This window comes from Mobula hypostoma, chromosome 17 (assembly GCF_963921235.1).
Source record: "Mobula hypostoma chromosome 17, sMobHyp1.1, whole genome shotgun sequence".
Classification (NCBI taxonomy): domain Eukaryota; kingdom Metazoa; phylum Chordata; class Chondrichthyes; order Myliobatiformes; family Myliobatidae; genus Mobula; species Mobula hypostoma.
In genome coordinates, this window is record NC_086113.1 from 32,214,761 (window position 1) to 32,228,169 (window position 13,409).

At 38.7% G+C, this 13,409-nt stretch overlaps 2 protein-coding genes across 2 annotated transcripts; both read right to left on the reverse strand.

Annotated features, from left to right (window-relative positions):
* Positions 1-3,293: 3,293 nt before the first annotated feature.
* On the reverse strand, positions 3,294-6,494 carry LOC134357714 (chemokine XC receptor 1-like). Its single transcript, XM_063069335.1, has 2 exons — positions 5,869-6,494; positions 3,294-5,449 (listed from the first exon to the last, which is right to left on the reverse strand). The coding sequence occupies exon 2, from the start codon at positions 5,441-5,443 to the stop codon at positions 4,316-4,318; it is 1,128 nt and encodes a 375-aa protein (XP_062925405.1). The 5' UTR covers positions 5,444-5,449; positions 5,869-6,494; the 3' UTR covers positions 3,294-4,315.
* Positions 6,495-7,982: 1,488 nt separating this feature from the next.
* LOC134357715 (chemokine XC receptor 1-like) lies at positions 7,983-12,895 on the reverse strand. Its single transcript, XM_063069336.1, has 3 exons — positions 12,874-12,895; positions 11,592-11,685; positions 7,983-11,117 (listed from the first exon to the last, which is right to left on the reverse strand). The coding sequence occupies exons 2-3, from the start codon at positions 11,615-11,617 to the stop codon at positions 10,007-10,009; spliced, it is 1,137 nt and encodes a 378-aa protein (XP_062925406.1). The 5' UTR covers positions 11,618-11,685; positions 12,874-12,895; the 3' UTR covers positions 7,983-10,006.
* Positions 12,896-13,409: the final 514 nt, after the last annotated feature.

Genomic DNA, 13,409 nt, shown 5'->3' on the forward strand with positions numbered 1-13,409 from the left:
CTGTCTCTCTCTCTGTCCCTCCTTCTCTGCCTCTCTCTCCCCCTCTCTTAAACTCCTTCCCATTCTCCCTCACTCTCTCCTTCTCTCTCTATTTCTTTCCTTTTCACACTCTCCCTCTCTCTCTCTCCTCTCTCTATCTGTCCCCTTCTCTCTCTCCCTCTGTCTCCCCTTCTCTCCCTCCTTCTGCCTTTCACTTTCTCTCTCTCACCCTCTCTCCCCCTCTCTTTTCCTCTCCTCTCTCTCTCCCTCCCTCTCACTCCTTCCCTCCCTCCCTTCCTCCCACCCTCTTTCTCTCCCTCCCTCCTTCTCTTTTCCTGTTCTCCTTCCCTTTCTCCCTCCTTCTCTCACTCCACCTCTTCCTCCCTATCCCTATCTTTCTCTCTATCTCTCTATTTTTCCCTCCGCACCTCTCTATCTTTCTCTCTGCACCTCTCTCTTTCCTTCCCCCTCTCTGTCCCTCTCACCCATCTCTCTCTCTGTCTCTCTGCCCCCTCAACACTCTCTCCCTCTCTCTCCCCACTTCTTTCCCTCTCTCTCATTTTCTCTTTCTACTTCCCTCTCTCTCTTCCTCCCCCTCTCCCTCTCTATTCCTCCCTCTCTCACTCGCTCTCTCCTTCCCCTCTCTCTCACTCTCTCTCCCTCCCTCTCCCTCTCACTCTCCCTCCCTCTATCTCTCTCTTCCTCTCTCACTCCCTTTCTCTCTCCATCTCCTCTCTCTCTATCTCTCTGCCCTCTTCGCCCTCTCTCCCTCTCTCTCCTTCTATCTCTTCTTCCCTCTCTCTCCCTCACTCTCTCCCTCTCTCTTTCTCTCTCCCTCACTCTATCCCTCTCTCACTGTCTCTCTCCTCTCCCTGTCTCCCTCACCCTCTCTTTCTTTCTCTTTCTCTCATACTAGATTACAATAATTGTTCTCCAAATAAGACTGATGGTGTGATATGTTTCTCACCTGATTGGCCTCTTGCGACTTGATTGAGTTGTAAATCAGTGCCTTCAACAAAAATTGGCTTGGGTTGTGAATTGATCAGGTGATTGGAATCAGGACATAGAATGCAAGTTGCAATCGATGGGAATTTTACCCATATCTCATACTTCCACTATATTTTTGTAATCTCTGCATTTTTTGTATTGTTTTTGCACAATCAGACAAGCAGAAGTAGAGCTATGAACATATGACTGTTTCTCAACATAACGTGTTCTACAATTATTATGTGCTGGACTGGTGGTTTTTTCCATTGTGGCCCAGCAGCGGCCTTGACCTTGAAACTCACCCAAGTGGAATATATCATGTGGAATTAAAGCCCAGGTACCTGGCGATGAGAGAGATGCAGCTGAGGAAGTTTAATGATTGATCAACCCTTGAGGTTTGCATGGATTTTTAAAGGCTGAGCAGAATCTGGAGGTATTGAGTGGAGGATGCTGTGCGCAATCTTCAGGAGTTTGATAAGGTTCTGGGGATGGGCTTTCAACTGGTCAAAGTTTGCTGCCTTATTGAACGGTTAGGAATGGGAGAGATAGAACCTTTGACCATGAAGTTTAGAGATGTTTGGGGATCTGAATGTCAGAGGAATCATGAGCCCATAGGGCCCTGAGGCCTAAGGTTCCACGGAGCTTTTAGGGATTGGCAGCAGAGCAATCAGCAGCAGGGCCAGGCACTGAAGAGAGACTCATATCTGAGATGGTACTGTTGGACGAGAGACACCAGATTATAAGAGGTTAAGTAATGAAATCTGGTGCATTCACCATCCAGAGTAGCATTGTTAAAGCACTCCTCTCCTGGGAGAATCTGGTGATAGACACTCTCAAGACAATGTGAATGTATTTCTCCACTACCACTCACGGTATGATGTCATTTGACGTGCCATTTGACTCATAAGTATAGCGCACATCATAAAGTGCACCATTGAATTTTTGGGGTCATGGTAAATAGACATGGCCACCTTTCCCTCAGGGGAAAAAGTTTATCTTTATTTCCATAGTGCTAAAATGAACAATTTCTTTAAACTTTTGCTTCTTATTACAGCAACCAGCTTACTGTAAATCCTCAAATACAACTGTCACTATGAGTCGCTTGCCTGCATAGCCTAGAAGATTTCTTACTGCTCCCGTTGTCCTCGCTCCCCCTGTCTCCTCTCTCCATTTTCTCTCTCTCCTTTTGTTCCTCCTACAACTGCTGCAGCTGCCCGTGCCCGGCTCCACTTACTAACAAGATTTCACAACGTGTGCCGGTGATATTAAATCTGATTCTGACTCTGGCTCCATCTGACCATCACTCACACCCTTCTACCACTGAATCCGCACTCCCCACTGTTCGCAGCCATCCGCTACACCTCTCCTATTTGGACCCATGCTCTACCTTCCTCTTCTGTGAAATTCCATCATCTGTAGCACTGTCTTTTCCAGCTTTCACTCCACACCTCTGTTGCTATTTAATCTCTACCCTTCTCATTCTGCCTATTGTCCCTCCTCATTTGTATCCACATATCACTTGCTAGATCTTGCTGCAGCCTTTCCCTTCACCCCTTTGTTCAGCCTCTCTCTGCTTTGGTCTTTCAGTCCAGATTCACTCCATCCTGATCAAAAAAGGTGCAACAGCACCTTTATTTCCTGCGGAGCATCAAGAAAGCTCACCTCTGTCCCAGGATACTGACGGAGTTTTACCGCTGTACCATTGAGAGCATACTCACCAACTGCATCTCAGTGTGGTATGGCAATTGTCCCCTATCGGACCACGAAGCACTCCAGCGTGTGGTGAAAACTGCCCAGCAGATTATCGGCACCCAATTGCCCACCATTGAGAACATCTACCATAAACGCTGCCAGGGCAGAGCGGAAGGCATTATCAAGAATGCATCTCACCCTAACCATGGACTTTTTACTCTCCTCCCATCCGGTAGGTGCTACAGAAGCCTCTGCTCCCGCACCAGCAGGCTCAGGAAGAGCTTCTTCCCTGAAGCTGTGACCCTGCTGAACCTCTCATCACAGCACTATGCAGTATTGTACCCATATTGTACTGTCTCAGTACTTTTATGTTTGTGTGCTGTAGCACTTGCTTTTTATTCACAGTTATTTTGTAAATAACACTATTCTTTGCATTTCTGGTCAGATGCTAACTGCATTTCATCGGCTTTGTATCTGTACTCGGCACAATGACAATAAAGTTGAATTTAATCTAATTTAATCTAATGAAGGGTCTCACCCAAAATGTTGACTATCCATTTCTCTCCACAGATGCTGATTTTTTTCAGGTATTTTGTTTGTTACTCCTTGAATAAATGTACTTCTCAGCTTCCTTTTGTAAATCTTTATTTCCGTATTATTGTATAACATAGAATTTATATTTGTCGATGCATTTCACTTTGACAAATGTGGTTTTCTTTAGAAAAATGACTTGCATGAATAAGGTATTTTAGTTTCTGAGTCAGTGGCAGCAATAAGATACCTCAAAACCAGCACATAGCAAAATGTCAGTGCAGCTCATTAGCATTAAGGGTGATACTATTATGGCAGAGCTAGGAAGGTTACTGCAACAGTTACAGTCTGTTTTCAAGTATGTTTTTTATGAAGTAAATTCTAATCAAAACCTTTAAATTGAAGCATTTTACACAAGTGTACAGTTTGAAATTTACATCATAATAATCAAAATCACATACTGCATGAAAAATTATAGCCCTGGCAGCATTCAGCTTTTGTTAGCAAAAGGTTGCTTTGTGAGGACCGCGTGGTCTACCGAATTCCCCTCGGTGAAGGGAGATTCTGAATGGTAGGGGGAGTGACTAAATAGTCAGTTTCGTCTTGCCAGAGCAATGTTTGAGATTGCTTCTCGCAGCAGGAAAGTGCATTCTGCACCACAGTCCCAGTGTTTGTGGTTGCAGGCATGAGATAAAGCAATTCTGAGATAACCATCAATCTTAATTTCAGAGCCCAAGGCAAGCTGAGCAAGAGGGCAGTCTCCATCTTGCCTCCCCTATTGGCCTTACTCATGTCCGGGATACAGAAAAGGACTTGACGAGATGCCAACTCCTCAGCTGAAAGACCAAAGCCCCCTTTGAAATGCGCACATATTATTTTCAGATCTTTGCAAGGCCAAGTGTTCAATCATGGAATAGATCATAGCAGTTAATATCCACTTCTGCCATTGATCAAGGAGAATGGACTGGCTTTAGAGAACTCCCTAATTAATGCAAGCACAATGCAGCTGGGTTCTACCATTCAGAGTGTCCAACCTGAATAAATCTGTTAGAGGTAGATAGTGAAGTGTCTACCTCTAACATTACATTCAACTACAACAGATTCAGTAAGGATATATAGCTCCCCACTACACATGATCTTGAAGATGCAGGTCAAAATCCGAATAATTGCGAGAGCTGTTCTGTTTGGTGCTGGAGGTGTTTGGTTCTTTGCACACACTCAAGTAGGGGAACCTTTTACTTGCGACTCTGAATAGATGTTCTCTGAACTTTGTACCCACAAAAGCATAAAAGAAAGGATTTAGACAGCAGTGGAAATAAGCAAAGTTCCGGCAAATGAAAAGTGCATAAGTCAAGTTATTCTCTGCAGCACAGGTTGAAAGGGATGGTACCCGTAGGTCATGTAAAGAATGTAGGAAAATAATTATATTGTAAGGTGCCCAACACAATAAGAACACCACCACAATGCAAAATATAACTTTCACTGTTTTTTGCTTCCTCTTAGCTTTACACTTAACAACAGTATTGAATATTTTATAATAAGATAACACAATCACCGTGAAAGGGATTAAGAAGAACAAGATATTCTGTTGATAACATCCGTACTGTTGCCATATTAGTTCACTCTCCTTTGGATAAGAACTGGTACAAAGAAAGCTTTGGTCCCCATTAACAAGGACATCAGAAAAGATCATTTCAGGGACTGTGGCTAAAATGCTAATGCACCAAACTGCTGAACAGGCCACCACACCATAGCAGAGACTTTTGATTCTCATGGCAGGCAGGGCATGAACCACAGCAAAGTATCGGTGTACAGTCATCAATGTCAGCAGCAAGATCCCACTGTAGTAGCCAACAAAGAATACCGCAGTCATTATCTTGCACATGCCCTTGCCGAAAATCCACCCATGTTCATGATCCACAGCCCAGAATGGAAGTGAACAGGTGAAAAGCAGATCAGAGGCGACTAAGTTCAAAATAAAGATGTCTGTTATACTTTTTAGCTTCTCGTGTTTTATCAGGATCCACAAAACTAAAATATTTCCAATTAGGCTGAAAATAAAGATAAGACTGTACCAGACTTGTGCAAATATTGATCCAAATGAATTGACATGAGCGTTCTCACACAATTCAATATAGCCTGTGTCATCGTCCCCCGAATAATCATAATTGTAATAATTAAAAGTGGTGCTGTTCCCCGTACTTTTTTGGTTGAAGAGTGTTGAATTTTCCAATGGTAATATTTTTGTCCCCATCACGAACTGCAGAAGGAGATAAATAATAAGATTTATTGTGAATTTGGTAGAAGAGTACAGGTAAATACTTGGGTTCAGAAATATCGTACCTTCTTATATTCCTAGACCATCATGCCAGAATTTGAGAAAAGGCTGGAGGTGCACTGGTGCAGGTCCAGAATTACCTTACAGCACGGTAACAGACACACAGCTTCTCTTTAATACCTTCAATTAACTCTTCCTCTGCATAAATATAATCCCACTTCTCCCTCTAATTCAACTGCTCCCTTCTACCTCTCGCCCAGATGTTTTGACCTGACCGACCCATGAGAAGAGTGTGTGCCTTAAAACATTTTGGTAAACAACATGAGAAAAGCTAATCTAGTAGTACAGAGAGTAGTTAAATGCTTTCTATTCAACCCAATGAAAATAACTTCAGGACTTACCTTAAGTAATTGTTCTTCAAGCAATAATTTGTAAATCTTGAATGTTTTAAAATCAGCCAATAGCCATCCTCATCTGCAAGAATCTTTTAAGACTAACTTGAAACTTAGTGATGCATGGCACAAATGAATTTGTCAGCTAGTTTGAAATCACACTCTATAACATCACTGCGGTTTACTGTAGAAACTCAAAAGGGGAAGTGCATTGAGACTTGCTATGTTTCAGAGAACTTTTGGAGCCACGACATTAATGAAGTATAAGAAAAATCTTTTATACTGTTCTGAATTTTTCTCCTCCTAATTTCAGACCCAGCGCCCTGTGATAACTCTCAACAATTTGAAATATAATCTGAAATCATCCAACCATCTAGTAACAAGTTATATCATCGCTATCACTAAAGTGCTCCTTTTCTCCATTGCATAAATACTGCTCCTTTTGAAGGGTATTGCAGAGCATCCCAGCAAATTTCAAATGCTCCCCCTTTTGATCTATATCTATTACAGAGGGGCATCTTCTTTTTATATACAACATGAACAATGCTTTTATAGTTCCATTAAACTGGGTGCAGAAAGGAGGTGTTCCGCTTAGTCACTATGTCTACGGCATAGCTTACAGCTCATTTTCAGAACCTTCTTTATCAGGACACAAGAGATTGTGCAGATGCCAAAAATCTTGAGCAACATCGAAAATTCTGGAGGAGCTCAGCAAGTCAGGCAGCTTATATGTGTTGGTGGTGGGGGGATGGGAAATGGGTGGAATAAACAGTCGATATTCTGGCTGAGACTCTTCACCAGGACTCATTTATACATTATGACATTACGTACTGTATGAATTGTTTCGTTACCTTTATATCAATTGATGAACAATGATGATAATAATAAGAAGCACTTCCATGCATCATGGTATAATAAAGTATTAATAATAAAGTATTACAAAGTGCTTTACAGAAGTGTGATTAAATAAACATAGAAACAATAAAGAAGATATCAGTTGGATGTCTAATCTTGATCAAAGTGAAGGGTTGGAGAAGGGAGAAAACCCTATATCCCAACACTAAAGATTATAAAAGTAACACCAATCAATTGAGAGGCAGACAAAGTTCAAAATTCTAAGTAAGTTTATTATCAAAGTACTTATATATCACCATATACAACCCTAGAGATTCATTTCCTTGTAGGTAAGAACACAGTAAATTCAAGAAACACAAGATTCAAAGCTCAAAGTTCAAAGTAAATCTATTATCAAAATGCATACAGTATATATCACCATATATAACACTGAGATTCATTTTTTGTGAGCACACTCAATAAGTCCAATAATCACAATAGAATCAATGAATGACCACACCAACAAGGTGGACAACCAGTTGGCTCAAAAACAACAAACTGTACAAGTACAAAAAGAAATAGAAGCTGGACGTTCAACCCAACCAAAATGTTTTCTTTCATCTTCTACTCAAGCTCCTCTCAGTCTTTCTTCTCATGCAATATCCTCTGCATACTCCTCTTTCAAGCACACTTGTTCATCTTCAACTTAAATGCTATTCACTTCAACCACTCCCTGTTGTAGCAAATTCCACATTCCTTCCACTCCCAGGGTAAAGAAGCCTCTTCTGACTTATGGATTTCTTTGTAGTTAACTGATTCTGAGGGCCTCTAGTTTTGCTCTTCCCCTCAAGTGGAAACAGTTTCTCTACACTCCTCTATCAAAATCCTTCATAATTACAATATATTACTATGCACACGTTTCTGGACAACTTACTGTAAAGATCAATAAAACTCCAGGACAATCTAGTATAATTAATTTCTATTTATACTGCTACACAAGAATTGGCTTTGAGTCTAACTAAACATATAGCCAGTTTTGGTCTCTTGAATGCTAGATATGGCAAAAAAAAGCACAAAATATGTTGAAAGTGAGCCCATAAAATAATCTTTAGCTTTAAAATGATTGTAACAATGGGAAATCAAAGAGTAATTATCCAGGATTTTCCCCCCTCTATTGGACTAATATTTTCATAATTTTATGTTTGTCGTTCTTTGAAGGTTGCATGATTGGTAGGTGAAAATTACTGGAGTACGTCGTGATGAATTGCTACATGATAGCTTGGGATTAGTTTATCTTTGGATTTTTTTTAATGTTACTGCAGAGACTAGTATCAAAACATTAATCTGTTCATTGCTTCTTTCTTCCCTCTCTTTGCAATGGATTCTCTACATTCTTTATATTCTTCTCAGTCTGGCTGTTCTGTCTATTTCTTTCTCTCCTTGCTTATCTTTCATTCCTTTCACTGAAATCATTGAGTTTAAAAGATATTGGTCAGACATCAGCTGGAGGACTTCATGTAGTACTGGTCAACAGACTATAGAAAGATTTTGATGGAGTTACAGAGGAGATTTACTGCGACATTGCCAACATGAAGTGATCCAGTTACAAAGACAGACAAGAGAGGCGAGGACAGTTTTCCCTGAATCAGAGGATGTTAAAAGGGGGAATTAACAGGGGTACAATTTTCCTTCTAATTTTTTTTTACAGCTGCGCAGACTACCTTTACGCTGGGCAGAAAATTCTTTCAAGGCCTGAAAACTGCATGGCAATTTATATGTTTTTATTTCTAATATGCACATCAAGAAACACAAATCACAACTCACAACACAAGTAAATGAGGTCAGGCAGTCAAACCAACTGACCGGCACTGTGGCAAAAATAAAATGTTTTGACGAGATGGCATCGGTGTTCAGCAGGCTGGCTACTAACTTCCATTCTGTGCTTATTGGCACAATTTGTAACTGTGTTGTAACTTGAAATACTGACAATGTAAATAGGTTGAAGTTCTAAATTGTATCAAAGTACAGGTTGTGATACACATAATTTAGAAAATGTATGTATTGCTTTGATTAATACATAATTAATTAATTACAGGGTTTTTCACAATCATATTAACATAGATTTCAAAATTATATTAACATTATATAAAAGAAAATTCCAGCTGCCCAGCAACAAAATTTACATACACGGGAGCATTTCAGCTACTATGCAGCTTAGAGGAAACAGTGCTACAGTATATAAACTGAAGGGGGCTAACCATAGGGTGGAACTGCACAAAAATATTCCCCTTATCAGATACAGATAAAACTAGTGGACATAGATTTAGGCTTAAGCATAAGGGGTTCAGAGGGGATCTGAGGGGAATACTTTTACTCAAAGAGAGTGGGAGAAACAGAATTGCTAACAGCATTTAAGAAGGATCTAGACAAGCACTTGAATAGCTGCAGCATAGAGGCAATGGCCAAATTCTGGAAATTTGGATGAATATAGATGAGTCCCCCAGTCAGCGTGGCCTTGCTGGTCCAGATGGCCCATTTTCATGCTGACTGACTCTGATTCAACAATGTTGATACTCTATAAGACATGCATTTATATTGCACCCTTCAGGAAACAAGGGTTTTGCACACCCTTTTATGTGTTGTTGTACAGCATGCCAGTAAAATTACGTTAGCAAGTTCTGGCAAGCTGCAATGAGGCATATGCATAAGCAATTAGCTTTAATCACGTTTGAAAGATAGGCATTGGACTGCTGCTTGCTTTGGCCATCTGAGATGATAGGTGGACTTGGACTGGCATCTCTTGCAAAGACTGACATCTCTGATAGAGCAGGGCAACTCTGTACCGCACTACCCTGGAGTGTTGTACAGAGAATCAACATGGATTGTGTGCTCATGTCTGGAGTGAAACTAGAACTTTTGGCTATTTTACTCAGAAAGAAATATGCTGTTGCAAGGCTGACCCATCCAAGTAAGCTCTGTACTCAACCTATATACATGGCAGTTGCTGTGAATATATTTCACAATGTAAAGGAATGGACGCTTCTTGAAATGCAATGGATTTGACCCTATATATAGCCAGAGTGAATGTAACTCACAGAATGAATGGCTGAATTCAATCTGTCTTACTTTTAATTAGTTAGATTAATTCTGTGTCATTACATCCATCAGAAATTATCTTACTATAACTGGGAAGCTTAGATAAAAGTGGTTAGACTGATAAGTAGTAAATGGATCATTTCACTGTAAATGACCATTTAAAATATTCTGTAAATAACCAATTCTATCTTTCACTGGCTTCTTAACAAGTTAGGAATTAGATAGTGTTAAAACCAGAAGAATTAGAATGCTCATATGAACTGCTCAAATAACGACTTCTGAGACTGTGCTTGGATTGCCTATTGAAATTCTGGAAAGGAAAATATATGTATATTACTTTCTTTAAATGTTTCCTGAACTTTGTTCCCACCAAAGCATAAAAGAAAGGATTTAGACAGCAGTGGAAATAAGCGATGTCCCGACAAATGTAAAATGCAAAAATCAGATGGCTCCTGACGTCACACGAAACAACCGTTAGGATATTGAGATCAGACAAAGACAGCAAGAAGATGACCACATTGTATGGCGCCCAACAAACAAAAAACACTGTCACAATGCAGAAGATGACCTTCACTGTTTTGAATTTCTTGCGGGCTCTGCATTTAACAACAGTGTTAAGAATCCTGGAGTAGCAATACACAATAACAACAAAGGGGATCAAAAAGAACAAAAGGTTTTGTTGAAAACATTGCATCCCTTGCCACATTTGCTCACTTTCCATTGGATATATACTTTCACATGCTAAACTTTCATCCCATTTAACTAAGACATCAGAAAAGATCATTTCTGGGATTGTGGCTAAGAAGCTAATGCACCAAACTACCAAGCAGGCCACCACACCGTAGCAGAGCCGCCTGCTTCTTACAGCAAACAGAGGGTAAACAACCACAAGGTATCTGTCTATAGTCATCAATGTCAGCAGTAGGATCCCACTGTAGTAGCTGATGAAGAAAATTGAACTCATTATCTTGCACATGGCCTTGCCGAAGATCCATCCATGTGTGTGATCCACAGTCCAGAATGGAAGTGAGCAGCCAAAAATCAGATCAGAGGCAACCAGGTTCAAAATAAAGATGTCTGTTATAGTTTTTGTCTTCTCGTATCTTATCAGGATCCACAAAACTAAGATATTCCCAATCAAGGTGAAAATAAAGATAAGGCTGTACAAGACTTGTGTAAAAATTTCTCCAAAATAGATAGCTTCATTAATTTCACATAAGGGAGAATAATCATAATTATCATCATAATAATCATAGGTATAATTATCAAGGTAATGTACTGTAAGTGACATCTTTGGTTTCTTCAATCGCAATACTGTGAGACCATTCCTAAATGAAAATGGAAGACATATTTCTTAATAATATCTTAGAAAAAAGCACAAAGTGAGCAGTAGAAATGTACTTCTAACATGTAACATATATTAGTGACAAACATTGCAATTCTTCCTGTAGATATTTGCATAAAAGTTACAAGAAGAAATAGCACTTATTTTTGCTTCTAAATAATTCAAAAAGAAAAGCATAAGCAATAATTGTAATCCTCCTGCATTCTGAAGATCAGGAATAAACCATTAAGTTTTTCCCAATAAAATATATGCACAGTTTGTGCATTGAAACTTCCCTTTTATAGTTTACTGACAAATCTGAACTGCCATTCTAAATCTCTCTACTAATGCCTATCTCCTTTTCCAAAATATTAGCTTTCGCAAGAGATTCTGCAGATGCTGGAAATCCGGAGATGCACACACAGACCTGTCCTGATGAAGGGTCTTGCTTTAAACATCAACCTTCAGGAGTACTTACTCAGACTTTGCCAAGCAGTTCTTCATTCAAGTGCCTTCTCAAGCAACTTCTAAACTATTTGTCGATTACCATGCCTTCTCAAGCTCTTCCCTTTCTGAAATACATATGAAACTCTTTTGGATTGCCTCACCACCCAATGCCTTTTCTTAAAGAATTCACAAAATATTTACCATTTTTAACTTACTGCCCAAAATTTTTAACTTTATGCCAGAAGGAAGAATGTTACATCAGGTAATTTCGAAGTGAAAGATCTTAATAATATTAATACACTTACTTTGAAAAGATGGGAATTAAAATACATGCGTGTCTTGTTTCTATGGTTGCAAAATATTTATATGTACCAACTCAGTCAAATATAATTATATCAAAATTACATGGCAACCTGGACAGGAGACTTTCTTTCTAGAATGAAGAATTATAACTTCCCATTTTTCTAAAATTAACATGTATACATTCCCTTTTTAAAGTACTTATGGAATCAATTTTTTTTTCTTTTAACATTCCCTTGACAGGGGATAGAGTGAATGCAATCCAATTTGTTCATATACTGCCAGCAATGTTCAATCCCTTTTGCCAAAGAGGTCCAAAGTATAGCTGCACATTAACAAATACCTTAACTTCTAAGATGTATATACAATAATATCCAATATTTGCCATTCTTGAGTGCACTGTTCAACATTGTCAAATTTCTGTGCAACATTGACAGTAATATTTCCTGCTAATGGATTCTGCAAATCCTTCAGGCAACTCTAATGACAAAGAAGACATACAAATAACCATGCCTTCTAAGGAACCCACACAAAATGTTTACACTTCTCATTTACATGTGAGATATTTAAAGTTCCTTAGATGATGATATGTGTCAACTTTATTAAATATACCATACATAAATAAAATATATAACACTCTTAATCATAATTATAAACCTTGACTTGCATCTACTATAACTGTACATAGGTCTGCAATAGTCTGCTCTACTATATCAGAATCAGTTTATTATCACCAGCATGTGACATGAAATTTGTTAACATACATTCATACATTTCTAAATCTTTCTTTCTAAGGTGTACATGTAAACATCATTACCACAACTTCATGCAAAATAAATAACACAGAAAGTGTTTGTAATAAATTTTGAGGTGCACATCTTAATCTTGCTAAGTTTCCTTCAAAAATAAATGAATAGAAACTTCTTCCAAATTAAATACATACTAATAACTTAGCATCTTCCCCTCTGAATTACACATACAACTCTTAAAAGATATCTTTTCATTCAACTTACACATATAAATCTTCATTTTCATGTTATGTGGTATGAAATCTAAAGTAGACAGTCAAATTCAGACAATTCTTTGCTCCTCAAATACAAATCTTCCTTGCTTTAAAAGTAGAATTGTGTACTTTCAATGTGAATCATTAAAGCCTTTCTATTTTCATTTGCTCACCAGAGCCAGACTTACCATTTAGAAATCAGGAAATGACTGACCTTTTCTTTTTCAAGAAAATAACATTATGAGATAAACTAACTAACTGCCATTGCTGGAAAACTGAAGGAATCAGAAATTTTAAATACTTAACAGCTCAGGCAGCATCTCGAAAAGAACCAATAAAAGGTCATTAACCTGAGCCATTATTTTGGTTTCCTTCTCCATAGATGCTAATTGGTTTGTTGAATACTTTCAGATTTTGGCACTTGATTTAAAACTTTAAAAATTTCAAGTAAGAATTTCAGGTTGTATACTGTATACATTCTCTGATATTAAATGGAACCAATTAAACCATTGAACCATCAAAAAATAACAAAACATAGCAAAACAA

Coding starts and splice junctions, on each gene's coding strand:
- LOC134357714 (XM_063069335.1), bottom strand. CDS start 5,443: ATGGGGACAAAAATATTACCATTGGAAAATTCAACACTCTTCAACCAA.
- LOC134357715 (XM_063069336.1), bottom strand. CDS start 11,617: ATGAAGAACTGCTTGGCAAAGTCTGA. Junction 11,118..11,591: donor AACTGCTTGGCAAAGTCTGA/GTAAGTACTCCT, acceptor ATTTTCATTTAG/GAATGGTCTCACAGTATTGC.